We start from the raw sequence: 15000 nt of genomic DNA, 5'->3' as shown, positions 1-15000 counted from the left end.
GTAGGTAGATAGATAGATAGATAGATAGATAGATAGATAGATAGATAGATAGATAGATAGGGGAGAGAGAGCGCAAGAGAGAGCGAGAGAGAAAGAGGGGGAAGAGAGCGATAGAGAGCGAGAGGGAGAGGGAGATAGATAGAGATAGAGATAGAGAGGGAGAGGGAGAGATCGACAGGTAGATAGATAGAGAGAGGGTGTGAGAGAGAAAGAGAGGGGGAAGAGAGCGAGAGAGGAATATGGGGATATATAGAGAGAGGGCGAGAGAGAGGGAGGGATAGATACATAGGGATAGGAAGATAGACAGATGGAGAGAGAGCGAGAGATAGAGGGAGAGATAGATAGATAGTGAGAGAGAGGGAGAGGGAGATAGAGAGTGAGAGGAGAGGGAGAGAGGAAGAGGGAGAGGTAGATAGACAGAGAGTGTGAGAGAGAAAGGGGGGGGAGAGCGAGACAGAGGGGAGAGAGATAGAGAGACCGAGAGGGAGAGATAGATAGATAGATGGAAAGAAAGAGCGCAAGGGAGAGCGAGAGAGAGAGGAAGAGGGGGAAGAGATAGATAGAGAGAGAGCGAGAGGGAGGGAGATAAGAGAGAGATAGAGATAGATGGATAGATGGAGAGGGAGAGAGAGAGCGAGAGGGAGAGGAGAGAGAGAGATAGAGAAGAAACACAGGTAGGATTTCCTTCCCTCAGCTGGACTCACCTGTCCCCTGCCTGGGTGCCCTCCTACCCCTCTCCCACCCACCTTATTCCGGCTTCTGCCCTCCTCCTTTCCAGTCCCGATGGAGGGTCTCGGCCCGAAACGTCGACTGTTTATTCCCCTCCACGGATACTGCCTGACCCGCTGAGTTCCTCCGGCGCTTTTTGTGTGATGCTGCAGATCCCAGCCTCTGCGGAATCCCTTGTGTCTCTGTTTCTGTGGCGTATAAACTCAACCAATCTATTGCTTTGGGAGGTAATGCGTGTCCTTGCAATCAATATGCGACGGAGGCATGGGCAGGATGGGCCGAATGGCCTGTTTTCTGTGCGGTGGGACTCTTACGATCCTGAGAGGACGGGCAACGGTGGGCCTGAGGTATTTTCACCAGGGGGAGAGTCTCCAACTATGTTACAAGGTTAGGGGCGACAAATTGGAACTGAGGGGGGCAGGGGAGAGGGGAAAGACTCGGGAAGTTTTTCCTTCCAGAGGCTGGGAGGTTGTCTGGAGGTTTCTTCCCCAGAGGGTTGCGGAGACTGGAGTATTGGGGAGTATTGTTATACGGTTTGGCAAGATCAGGGAATTGAGGGAGACCTGGAACTTGGTACAGAGGAGCTGTCGAGGACCGAGGCAAAGCGGTCACGATCATAGAACATGAAACACGGCACAGTACAGCACAGGAGCAGGCCATTCGGCCCACCATGTCTGTGCCGGCCGCGAGGCCACTCCTTCCTGGCCGCTAGTGGTCTCTATCCGTCCGTGTTGATGCGCGCCCATCCAAATGCCTCTTAAACGTTGAGTGAGTGTTTGAGTGAGTGAGCGAGCTGGGGCTTTTCTCTTTGGAGAGGAGGAGGATGAGAGGTGACTTGATAGAGGTGTACAAGTTGATAAGGATGTGGAAGCTTTAGAGAGGGCGCAGAGGAGATTTACCAGGATGCTGCCTGGATTGGAGAGCACGTCTTATGAGGATAGGTTGAGCGAGCTGGGGCTTTTCTCTTTGGAGAGGAGGAGGATCAGAGGTGACTTGATAGAGGTGTACAAGTTGATAAGGATGTGGAAGCTTTAGAGAGGGCGCAGAGGAGATTTACCAGGATGCTGCCTGGATTGGAGAGCACGTCTTATGAGGATAGGTTGAGCGAGCTGGGGCTTTTCTCTTTGGAGAGGAGGAGGATCAGAGGTGACTTGATAGAGGTGTACAAGTTGATAAGGATGTGGAAGCTTTAGAGAGGGCGCAGAGGAGATTTACCAGGATGCTGCCTGGATTGGAGAGCACGTCTTATGAGGATAGGTTGAGCGAGCTGGGGCTTTTCTCTTTGGAGAGGAGGAGGATCAGAGGTGACTTGATAGAGGTGTACAAGTTGATAAGGATGTGGAAGCTTTAGAGAGGGCGCAGAGGAGATTTACCAGGATGCTGCCTGGATTAGAGAGCACGTCTTATGAGGATAGGTTGAGTGAGCTGGGGCTTTTCTCTTTGGAGAGGAGGAGGATGAGAGGTGACTTGATAGAGGTGTACAAGTTGATAAGGATGTGGAAGCTTTAGAGAGGGCGCAGAGGAGATTTACCAGGATGCTGCCTGGATTGGAGAGCACGTCTTATGAGGATAGGTTGAGCGAGCTGGGGCTTTTCTCTTTGGAGAGGAGGAGGATGAGAGGTGACTTGATAGAGGTGTATAAGAGGCATAGATCGAGTGGACAGTCAGAGGCTTTTTCCCAGGGCGACTGGCTAACGCGAGGGGGCATAATTTTAAGGTGATTGGAGGAAGGTGTAAGGGGGGTGTCAGGGGTAAGTTTTCTTTACACAGAGAGTGGTGGGTGCGTGGACCGCACTGCCGGCAGAGGTGGTGGGGGCAGGTACATCAGGGACATTTAATAGACTTAGATAAACAGATGAATGATAGAGAAATAGAGGGGTATGTGGGAGGGAAGGGTTAGATAGATCTTAGAGCAGGATAAAATGTTGGCACAACATTGTGGGCCGAAGGGCCTGTACTGCGCTGGAGTGTTCGGTGTTCTATGCACCAAGTTGTTGTTGTATCTGCTCCCATAAACTCATTCTGCACCGGGCAGCAACAACCTCTCCCTGTGTAAGGAACCTATCACATAAATATCCTTTAAACTCCATCACTGCCCCCCCCCCCCCCCATCGTCAACCTACTCCCTCTAGTTCTGGCATCCCGCAGAAAACTCTTCCCAGCTCGGTCTGTGCCTCTCATAATTCTATACACCTCTACCTGGTCTCCCCTCAGTCCCCAGAGTAAAACAACCCAGGTTTGTTCTATGTTCCGAGTGCGCCCAACCTCTCCTCTCGTCGAATCCAGGCAGCCTTCCCGGTGAACCGCTTCAATGGCAGGCCGGCTTGGAGGGACCGAGTGGCCTACTGCTCCAATTATCTTTTTCCCTTACGAGCCGATGGTTTAATTACGAGGTCAGATTGCATTTAGTTTGGCCTTGCACTTCCTGGAGCAAATTAGATGATCCAATTCGTGCGTGTAAGATGATTAAGGGCTTCACTGCTTAAACAGAGACAACCTATATCCTCTGCTTCGGTATCGGAAAGGGCAGGACCTCAAAACACACCTAATCTTTTCCAGCCAATGAGACCATCTGCGACTGTATTCTGCATTCTGTCAGCGCGACGCTATTACAGCGCCGGAGACCTGGGTTCAATTCCCGGCGCTGCCTGTAAGGAGTTTGTACGTTCTCTCCCCGTGTCTCCGGTTTCTTCCCACATCCCAAAGGTGTCGAAGGCGTGGCAGGGAGGGGAGGTAAAGTGGATTTTATTGCCATGTGCACGGTGAGGTACCACCAGACATAAGGACAGCTTCTAAGCCACTGTGATATGACTATTGAACGGTTCCCTTATACAATCAGATGGACTCTGACCTCACGATCTACCTTATTGTGACCTTGCACCTTATTTCACTGCACTTTCTCTGTCGCCGTGACACTTTACTCTGTACTGTTACTGTTTTTACCTGTACAATGCACTCTGTACTGACTCAATGTAACTGCACTGTGTCATGAATTGACCTGTACGATCTGCAAGACAAGTTTTTCACCGGACCTCGGGACGTGATAATAATAAACCAATACCAATACCAATGAAAATATTGCTTGCAGCAGCATCACAGGGGCGTAGGTACAGACAACACACGGAACATAAATTTACACAAATTATACAAGACGGTGAAGAGAAAAAAGGACGACTGTCTTAATACATGACACCAGTGCAAAAGCACTACAACTAGAGATCATTTCCTTCGCAGTTCACAAGGATGGGGGGAGATCTTGTTGAAATACAGACGATTCTGAGGGGGCTTTGCAGTAGAGATGTGTCCACTGGCTTCTATCGAGCTGTTATAAGACTATTAAACGGTGGCTTCTATCGAGCTGTTATAAGACTATTAAACGGTCCTCTCGTTCGATAAAATGGACTCTTGACCTCACAATCTACCTCGTTATGACCTTGCACCTTATTGTCTGCCTGCACTGCATTTTCTCTGTAGCTGTGACACTTTATTCTACATTCTGTTATTGTATTTACCCTGTACTACCTCAAAGCACTGTGTAATGAATTGACCTGTATGATCGGTATGCAAGACAAGTGTTTCACTGGACCTCGGTACAAGTGACAATAATAAACCAATACTAATTCCTATCCGGTCTCTTCTGAAAACTCAAGCCCTCCAGTCCCGGCAACATCCTGGTGAACCTCTTCTGCACCGGAGAAATGGGCAAGGCAATAGAAGGGTACAGCATAATCAAAGACCCCACCTATCCCAGGACATTCTGCCTTCCCCCTCCTCCCACCTGACACCCTGAAAGCACCAGGCCTTCAAGGACGGCTTCTCTCCCGCCGTTATAAGACAATTGAAAGGTCCCCTCGTTCGATGAGGTGGGCTCTTGACCTTGCAATCTGCCCCGTTATGGCCCTGGCACCTTATTGTCTGCCTGCACTGCACTCTCTCTGTAACTGTAACACTTTATTCTGTATTCTGTTGCTACTTTTCCCTTGTACAACTCAAAGCAGTTATGTTTTTGAAATGATCTGTACGGATGGCTTTGGAAACTAAGTTTTCCCAATGTATCTCAAACAAATTCCAATAGCAAACTATCCACGAAGAGAGAAACAGTGTCACACTTTCAGGTCCAGAATAAAAACAGACCACTCTGAAGATGTTCTGCAGTTTAAACAGCGTCTGCGGAGGAGACTTCTCGCTGCCTCGGTGAAGCAGCCAACATAATCAGAGACAACCCCCCCCCCCACCCACCATAGGACATTCTCTCTTCTCCCCTCTCCCATCGGGCAGAAGATACAAAAACCAGAAAGCACGTACCGCCAGGCTCAAGGACAGCTTCTCTCCCTCTCGTTATACGACGATTAAATTGTTCCCCAGTCCGATAAAATGGACTCTTGACCTCATAATCTACCTCGTCGTATCCATTGCACATTATTTTCTGCCTGCACTGCACTTTCTCTGTACTATAACACTTTATCTGCAGTCTGTTATCGTTTACCCTTGTACTACCTCGATGCACTGTTGGAATGAAATGATCTGTATGGGTGGCATGCAAAACAAAGTTTCTCACTGCACCTCGGTACGTGTGGACAACGATAAGCCCACCATGCTACAAATCTACCACAAGAGGAGAACGCGCTGCAACTACTCAGCGGGTCTGGCAGCATCTGGGTGGGGAGAGAGAGACAGAGTTAGCGTCTAGGGTCGGTGACCTTTCGTCGGGACTGGGAAGGCTACGGCAGGGAGGATGCGCGAGGGGGATGCCTCTGATTGGGTAGAACACGGAACAGTACAGCCCAGGAACAAGGCCCTTCGGCCCACCTCGTCCGTGCTGACCGCGGTGCCAAATGAAACGAATCCCTTCTGTCTGCACATGTCCCTCGGTTCCCTGCATGTGTACATTGTAGGAAGGATGTGGAGGCGTTGGAAAGGGCGCAGAGGAGATTTACCAGGATGCTGCCTGGATTAGAGAGTATGGATTATGAGAGGATACGAAGGGAGCTGGGGCTTTACTCTTTGGAGAGGAGGAGGATGAGAGGATACATGATAGAGATGTACAAAATATTAAGAGGAATAGATAGAGTGGAGAGCCAGCGCCTCTTTCCCAGGGCACCAATGCTCAATACAAGAGGGCACGGCTTTAAAGTAATGGGTGGGAAGTTCAAGGGAGATATCGGAGGGAGGTTTTTCACCCAGAGAGTGGTTGGGGCGTGGAATGCGCTGCCTGGGGCTGTGGTGGAGGCTGATACATTGGTCAAATTCAAGAGATTGCTGGATAAGCATATGGAGGGATTTAAAATAGAGGGATATGTGGGAGGAAGGGGTTAGTTGGTCAGACGAGGTTTAAAGGTCGGCACAACATTGTGGGTCGAAGGGCCTGTATTGTGCTGGACTGTTCTATGATCCTATGATTCTGTGTGCCTGGATAAATGCCCCCTAAAAGCCAGTGTCGTGTCTTGCCACCGCTGAGGTGATCCTAGGGATAAGCTGCCAAGAAGTTTGCATCTGGCCGGTGGCTGAATTCGGAGCGCAGACTGAAGAACGTGGGAGGTGCTAAATGCGGAGCAGGAGAACGTGCCCGGCAGGTCAGTCTGGATGAGTAGATCACTCCCAGAGGATAAGAAACAACAAAACGGGGCAGGCGGCGTGGGGGTGGGTGGGAGGGGGTGTAAATGCACTGTGTAATGAATTGATCTGTAATATCTGTATGCAAGGACAAGTTTTTCACTGGACCTCGGTACAAGTGACAATAATAAACCAATACCAATATCCATCGGGCAAAAGATACAGGAGCCTGAGGGCACGTACCAGCAGGCTTAAGGACAGCTCCTACCCCACTGTGATAAGACTATTGAACGGTTCCCTTATACGATGAGCTGGATTCTTGACCTTGCACCTTATTGCACTGCACTTTCTCTGTAGCTGTGACACTTTACTCTGTTCTGTTGTTGTTTTTACCCTGTACTACATCAATGCACTCTGGACTAACCCAATACCCAAACAAGCTGAGTCAACACCACGGACGGACTGATTCATCAGAGAAATCAAGTTATCTGAAGTTGTACCCTTATCGCAGTGTGTGCGTTCTACATTCCCATCAATTGCACCCCCCCCACCCCGGATTCCACCACCCACACACGCTGGGGCTGGGAGTGGGGTGGGGGGAGGTGTGGGGTGTAATTCGCAGTGGCCGACCAACCTGCGTCTTTGGGGCTGTGGCAGGAAAGGGGAAGATGCAGGGAGGAAACGTACGTGGTTCGCGGGGAGAATGTGCAAAGTCCACACACACACACAGACACAGAAACAGACACAGGCACAGACAGACAGACACACACACACACACACGAGCACACAGACACACACAAGCGCACACACACTGACACACATATACATTCAAACACACAGGCCCCACCCCCACACACCCACACAAACACACACAGAAATACACACACACACGCACATACTGACACACACACAATCACACACACACACGCACGCACACACACACATACCCACACACACATTCCCACATACATACACACAGACACACACACCTACACACACATTCACATACAGACACACCCATACACGCACACACACACACACACGCACGCACACACACCCACACGCACACACACACACCACACACACACACACACCACACACGCACACACACACACACTGGAGATTGGACCGAAACCGGGTTTGTGGCGCAGTGCGGGTTATTAACATAAAATGCCGGGGCAGGCTTGAGGGGACGAGTGGCCTACCCCAGCTCCTAAATTTGCGCGCTCTTTCCTTAATTCCACCCCCCCCCCCACCGCAGTAATTCCCCAAGAAGCAACGCAGTTGCAAAAGCTTCGCTAATTTGTTTCTGACTTTCAGGAGGAACGTTGGACCTGAAATGGTGTTTGTGGGAGATTCGATTCAATTAATGCGGTGCTGGGGGAGCAACTTGCTCTGACATTAACAGCACTGTCTGATAAAGCACTAACTGTGACGGACAGATGGAGGCAACTAACGGATATCACGGGCTGTGTTATCTTCTAAATCAAGCAGCAGATTAGCGTGCTTTAATTAGCTTTGGAGGCTGCTGCCAAGAGGGAACTGTGTCACGCACCTGACAAACAATGTTGCCCTGATGTTCACTGTGTGAGCGAAAGCGAGCGAGCGAGAGCGAGAGCGAGAGAGAGAGAGACGCAGAGAGAGAGAGAGAGAGAGAGAGAGAGAGAGAGACGCAGAGAAACAGGGAAAAGGAGAAGGTGGCGGACATGTTAAGAGAATTATTTTGGAGAGAGAGAGAGAGAGATGCAGTAATAGAGAGTGAGCAGCGAAGCGGGAACAAAGCGGGGTGGATAAATGAGGGAAGGGAGCAATAGACAGACAGAGAGATGGAGGGAGAACGAGAGAGAAAGAGGGAGGGAGGGTTCGGGGAAAAGGAGCCAGAGGGACAACAGGGCTGTCCTGTGGCACACTCGGTGGAAGTGCTGCCTCACAGCGGATGCGACCGGGTTCAATCCTGACCCCCGACTCTGTGTGTGTGGTGTGTGTGTGTGTGTGTGTGTGCCAGTGTGTGTGTGTGGTGTGTGTGTGTTTGTGTGTGGTGTGTGTGTGTGCCACTGTGTGTGTGTGTGGTGTGTGTGTGTTTGTGTGTGGTGTGTGTGTGTGCCTGTGTGTGTGTGTGTGTGTGTGTGTGTGTGTGTGTGTGTGTGTGTGTGTGTGCAGAGTTTGCACTATCTCCCTGTCACCCCGGGGGTTTCCCCCCAGTGCTCCAGTTTCCTCCCACATCCCAAAGCCATTAGGGGTTGGTGGGTTAATTGGCCGCTGTAAGACGCCCCCTCTTCCCTGGTATGAGGGCAGTTGGTGAAATCGTAGGGGCAGTTGATGGGAATCTGGGGAGAACGGGTTGCGCTGGGAAAATTCGTGTGGCTCTGCGACTGCTTTGAGAGCCGGGCTAGACTCGGTGGGCAGAATGGCCCCTTATTTGTCTTGTGGAAAGATTGAAACAGGGCAGAAGGATTGATCGAGAGGGGCAGGGGAGAGGAAGCACAAGGAGAAAAGAGGGCGGGGGAGAGAGAGAGAGAGAGTTGGAAGCAGAGAAACAGGAAAAGGAGATGGTGGGAGAAGTTAAGAGAAATATTTTGGAGAGAGGAAGGAGAGAGGTAGAGAGGGAGAGAAAGAAAATATGAGAGCGAACAGAGAGAGAGAGTGTCAGTGAGAGAGGGATAGAGTGTAAGTGAGAGGGAGAGAAAGAAAGAGTAGGAGAAAAAGAGGGAGATAGAGAGAGAGGAGAGGGATAGACAGAGAGAGAGGAGAGAGAGATGAAGAGAGAGAGAGGGAGGAGAGAAAAAGAGAGAAAGGGAGAGGAAGAGAGGGAGAGAGAGAGAAGGGGGCGGAGGGAGATAATGGTGGTGGTGGTGGCGGAAGGCAGACATAGACCATGAAGAAGACGTGCCAGCTCCTCCACTATCTTAGAAGTTTAAGGAGATTGATCTTAGACTCTGACAAACACTGTGGGAGGGGTAGATGAGGGAGCGCCGCACCGTGGGAGGGTCAAAATGCCGAGGGAGCGCCGCAATGTGGTTGGGCTATTACTGAGGGAGCGCCGCTCTGTGCGAGGGTCAGTGCTGAGGTAACGCTGCTCTGTTGCAGGAAGCGCCCAAGGAGCGCCGCCCTGTGGGAGGGGCAGCGTTGAGGGAGCGTCTCTGTGGGCTCGGAGAGGCCGTTCAGCCCTTCTAACAGCCGCTTGTCACCACACCCTCCCCACCTCACCTCCCCGAGGCCTGATCCTGGGAAGGGAAGGGGCGGGGAAGAGGCACTCACCTGCTCCTGTCCCAGGATAAAGACCCCTCCCAGCCTGATCGGGTGCCAGGGAGCCAGGTTCTGTCCGCAGCCCCGGCTCAGTCCGTCCTGGTAGACCTCCCAGACGCCGTCCCGCGTCGACCAAGTGACGCAGACGTGGTGCCATGTCCCATCGCTGACAGCCAGGGGGAGCGTGGCGACCTGGGTTGGGGAACCAAAGGGGCTCAAGTCAATTTCCAGTTCCCAGCCCACCCCGTAGCTCCCACCCTACTGTGTTGACAGACCAGACGGAGGTGGGGTGGATGTTTGTGGGGGGGTTGGGGGGATGGGGGAGAGTCACAGACGTGTGTTTTCCATCCCTGACAGTTCCCCCCAAACCGCCCAACTGGAGATCCTCCACAGAGACAGATTCAGTAGATGTTGGTCCATGTTGACAAGGTCCCTCATGGCAGACTAGTCTGGACGGTCAGATGGCATAAGATCCTGAGGGAGCAGATTGGATTCAGTGGTAGGAAGCAGAGGGGGTTGAGGGCTGAGGTCGAGGGCTGTTTCTCGGACTGGAGGACCGTCTCTGGTGGTGTCCAGGCGGGCTAGTCTGGACGGTCAGATGGCATTGGATCCTGGGGGAGTTAGAAACATAGAACATAGAAAACCTACAGTTCCATAAGGGTTAGGGGCGTCCCAAGTAGATTCCTGTTAGCTTAGAGCCGTGCCTGCCCTGAGATCTAGGAGTGGCAGGCACCGTATTGCTTCTTGCTTGATCATTTTTACCCAGTTTGTTGTGTCTGCGTGTGTGCATCTCACCCTCGTTGCGATCCCCCGACGTTCGCGATCACCAGAGTGCGTGTGTGTATGTGTGCGTTCGTTCCCGTTTATCGTGTCCCGCGTTTGTCTTTTATAAATAAATCATTCTAACTCCAAAGACGGTGTCCAGAGTCCTTGCCCTTCGAGACCTTTCGAACTTGTCTTACGACACCGTCCTGAACCTTTCCCACCAATGTACCTGTCCAAGTACCATTTAAGTGTTGTTCATGTACCTGCCTTAACGACTTCCTCTGGTATCTCTTTCAATATACTGACCACTCGCTGGGTGAAGAACCAACCTCTCTCCATAACTCAGCCCTTCAAGAACCAGCAGTATCCCCGTAAATCGCCTCTGCACTATTTCCAGCTTAGTGGCGCATTTCTTACAGCAGGGAAACAGAAGCTGAATACGATATTCCAAAGGTGGCCTCACCAACGTCTTCTAAAACTGCAACATAACACCGCAATCTCTGTACTCAATGCCCTGACTGTGTGTGTGTGGAGGACTGTAGGAGATTTCAGAAGGACATTAATAGGATGCAGAGCTGGGCTGAGAAGTGGCAGATGGAGTTCAATCCGGAGAAGTGCAAGGCGGAGTACTAGGTTAATGGCAGGATTCTGGGCAGTGTAGAGGAGCAGAGGGATCTCGTGGTTCATATCCACAGATCACTGAAAGTTGCCTCGCAGGTGGATAGGGTAGTTAAGAAATCTTACGGGACGTTGGCTTTCATAAGTCGGGGGATCGAGTTTAAGAGCCGCGAGGTAATGATGCAGCTCTACAAAACTCTGGTTAGACCACACTTGGAGCACTGTGTCCAATTCTGGTCGTCTCATTATAGGAAGGATGTGGAGGCGTTGGAAAGGGTGCAGAGGAGATTTACCAGGATGCTGCCTGGTTTGGAAAGTATGCATTATGAGGAGAGACTAGGGGAGCTAAGGCTTTATTCTTTGGAGAGGAGGAGGATGAGAGGAGACATGATAGAGGTGTACAAAATATTAAGAGGAATAGATAGAGTGGAGAGCCAGCGCCTCTTTCCCAGGGCACCAATGCTCAATACAAGAGGGCACGGCTTTAAAGTAATGGGTGGGAAGTTCAAGGGAGATATCGGAGGGAGGTTTTTCACCCAGAGAGTGGTTGGGGCGTGGACTGCGCTGCCTGCGGTAGTGGTGGAGGCAGGTACACTGGTCAAGTTCAAGAGATTGTTAGAGAAGCATATGGAGGAATTTAAAATAGGGGGATATGTGGGAGGAAGGGGTTAGATATCCTTAAGTGAGGTTTAAAGTTCGGCACAACATGGTGGGCCGAAGGACCTGTATTGTGCTGTATTGTTCTGTAGTTCTATGGTGACAAAATCCTTCTTCACACCCTGTTTGGTTGCAACGCCACTTCCAAGGAACCATGTACTTGTATGACTAGGTGGTCTATTATCGAGTTCTACTTAAGCTTGTCACAGGATACAGCAGGACACAGATCAGTTGCGGATATGGGCGGAGAAATGGAAGATGGAGTTTAATCCGGGCCGGTGTGAGGTGTGGTATTTCGCGAGGTCAAATGTAATGGGGGAGTATACGGTTAATGGAAGGACCTTTAACAGTGTTGATATACAGAAGGATCTTGGGGTCCAAGTCCACAGCTCCCTGTAAGTGGACAGCGTGGTAAAGAAGGCGTATGGTAGGCTCGCCTTTATTAGTCGAGGCACTGAGTTCAAGAGTCGGGAAGTTATGTTGCAGCTTTATGAAACTCTGACTATGCCGCATGCGGAGTTTTGGATTCAATTCTGGTCGCCCGTTTAAGGAAGTATGTGGGAGCTCTGGAAAAGGCGCAGAAGAGGTTCACCAGGACGTAGCCTGGATTAGAGGGCGTGTGCTGTAAGGAGAGGTTGGACAGACTTGGGTTGTCTTCTCTGGAGTGTCGGAGGCTGAGGGGAAACCTGATAGAAGTTTCCAAGAATATCAGAGACACAGATGGGCAGCCAGTATCTTTTTCCCAAGGTCGAAATGCCTGATACAAGAGGGCATGCATTTAAGGTGGGACGCGTTAAGTTCAAAGGAGATGTGCAGGGAGATGGGTGGGTGCCAGGAATGCGCTGCCAGGGGCGGTAGTGCAGGCAAATACGATAGAGGCATATAAGAGGTTCTTATTCAGGCAAATGAATGTGCTGAGACCGGAGGCATATTGAAGATCAGCTTCCTTCGTTATTTGATTACTAGTTGAATTAGTTTGGCACAAATCGTGGGCAGAAGGCCTGTTCCTGTGTTGTACAGTTTTATCAGGTCAGGTCAGGTCAGGTCAGATCAAGTCAGGTCAAATCAGGGCAAGTCAGGTCATGTCAGGCCAAGTCAAGTCAGGTCAGGTAAAGTCAAGTCAGGTCAAGTAAGGTCAGGTCAAGTAAGGTCAGGTCAAGTCAGGTCAAGTCAAGTCAGGTCAGGTCAAGCAATTCAAATCAAGTCAAGTCAGGTCAAGTTAGATCAAGTGAAGTCAAGTAAGGTCAGGTCAAGTAAGGTCAGGTCAAGTCAGATCAAGTCAGGCCAAGTCAGGTTAGGTCAAGTCAGGTCAAGCAAGTCAAATCAAGTCAAGTCAGGTCAAGTCAAATCAAGTCAAGACAGGTCAGGTCAAGTCAAGTCAGGTCAAGTCAGGCCAAGTTAAGTCAGGCCAATTCAGGCTAAGTCCAGTCGGGTCAAGTCAGGTGAAGTCAAGTCGAGTTTATTGTCATATGCACAAGCATATGTTGTAATGTTCTGTGTTCTATGTACTATGTTCCATGTTGTAAGTCTACCCATAACACGCCACTGTTAGAATACTACAAAGCTGCCCGACATCATCCATGTCTCCTGAGCCCAGATTGATTCAATCTTCCATTTCTGTACAGGGCCTTACTCGAGAACGAGTGACGAACAACAACTTAATAAAACTAATGGAACACATACGGTACCGAGTTGTTAAGGAGTACTAGTTTGCATGCGTGTAACTGGCTTTCCTATCTTGAAAAATTATTTAAACGTGTGTGGGAGAAGTTGAGTTAAGTCGGATTTCTGTAAGTCCGGTCTTCCGTAACCCGAGGATCTCCCTGTACTTCTTTGTGTTCCGACGTTATGCTTGCAAAATGAGCTCTTATTGGCCTATATAAAATAAACAGCAACAGGATGGGGAGGCTGGGCGAAGCGGAATGTGAACACTAACTGTCCGGTAATGTATTCCAAATCTCCGGGGGGTCCCGTCTTATTAACAGAACGCCCTGCTCCAAGGAATGAACACAAAACTTCAGTCAGACCACACGTAGACTATTGCCTGCAATTCTAGTCGCCCCCCGTTATAGGAAGGATGTGGAGACTGCGGAAAGGGTGCAGAAGAGGTTTATCAGGACGCTGCCTGGATTAGAAGGTATGGGCTATAAGGAGAGGTTGGACGAACTTGGGATGTTCTCCCTGGAGTGTCGGAGGCTGAGGGGAGACCTGATGGAGTATCAATTCGCATCAAGATCAGCGCAACATCGTGGGCCGAATGGCATGACCAGTGCTGTACTGTTCTATGTTCCAAGCAACCCACCGCAACCGGTCTCTCTCGGCCGTCCTCACCTTGTCGTTGATGAGAAGTTCCATAGGGCTCGTCCCCCACTCGGCGAGAACGAGTTCGTTGGACTGGCCGGGCACTGCGTAGGAGAAAGGGGTCCCAACCCCGGGAGCCGCCGAGGTCTTCAAGCGCAGGCAAATGGTGAAGGCGAAGATTTCCTGAGACAGGGTCTGGGTCATCCTGGCGAACATGTAATTGGTCCTCAGCGGGAAGGACACTTGGAAATTGTCGAGGCCGACCGCCGGGTCTTCCCCTGCCAGGGAGGGAGAACGGGAGCTGGTTAAACGTTGGCTCCGGAGGGAAGCCTTGGCAACCGGCCAGTCATCTCGGTAGGTGGAAGGAAGGATAAACGGGGAGGCGAAGAGGGAAAGGCGACGGGCTGGGAGGATGGGAAGAGAGGAGGAGAGGTACCGGTAGCAGATGGGAGGGGGCGTGGATGAGCGCGGGATAGAATGGGAAAGGCGGTTCAACTGGCGGGGAGACACAAGGGATGGAACGAAGGTTTACACGGATGTGGGGAGAGCTACAATACAAGCCGCTGCACAGGTTGATTCTGTGGTTAAGAAGGCACACGATGTATTATCCTTCACCAACCATGGAACTGAATTTAAGAGCCGAGAGGTATTGTTGCAGCTATATCGGACCCTGCTCAGACCCCACTTGGCGTACGGTGTTCAGGTCTGATCGTCTCACTACAGGAAGGATGTGGAAGCCATAGAGAGGGTGCAGAGGAGATTTACAAGGATGCTGCCTGGTTTGGGGAGCATGCCTTACGAAAGCAGGTTGAGTGAACTCGGCCTTTTCTCCTTGGAGCGACGGAGGATGAGGGGGGACCTGATCGAGGTGTATAATATGATGAGAGGCATTGATCGTGTGGATAGTCAGAGGCTTTTCCCCAGGGCTGAAATGGTTGCCACAAGAGGACACAGGTTTAAGGTGCTGGGGAGGAGGTACAGAGGAGATGTCAGGGGTAGGTTTTTTACTCAGAGAGTGGTGAGTGTGGGGAATGGGCTTCCGGCAACGGTGGTGGAGGCGGATACGATAGGGTATTTTAAGAATGTTGGTTAGGTAAATGGAGCTGAGTAAAGTAGAGGGCTGTGGGTAAG

General features: G+C 50.8%; 1 protein-coding gene across 1 annotated transcript in view; it reads right to left on the bottom strand.

Annotated features, from left to right (window-relative positions):
- Positions 1–15000, bottom strand: part of LOC127587586 (neuronal pentraxin-2-like) — a 36725-nt gene that overhangs the window by 1708 nt on the left and 20017 nt on the right. The window contains exons 3-4 of the mRNA XM_052045996.1: positions 13900–14147; positions 9541–9720 (exon numbers count right to left, since the gene is read on the bottom strand). Of these exons, the coding sequence (XP_051901956.1) occupies positions 9541–9720; positions 13900–14147 (428 nt within the window). The remainder of the gene's footprint in view (positions 1–9540; positions 9721–13899; positions 14148–15000) is intronic.

This window comes from Pristis pectinata, chromosome 41, assembly GCF_009764475.1.
Source record: "Pristis pectinata isolate sPriPec2 chromosome 41, sPriPec2.1.pri, whole genome shotgun sequence".
Taxonomy (NCBI): domain Eukaryota; kingdom Metazoa; phylum Chordata; class Chondrichthyes; order Rhinopristiformes; family Pristidae; genus Pristis; species Pristis pectinata.
This window is presented reverse-complemented; position numbering and strand designations above follow the sequence as displayed.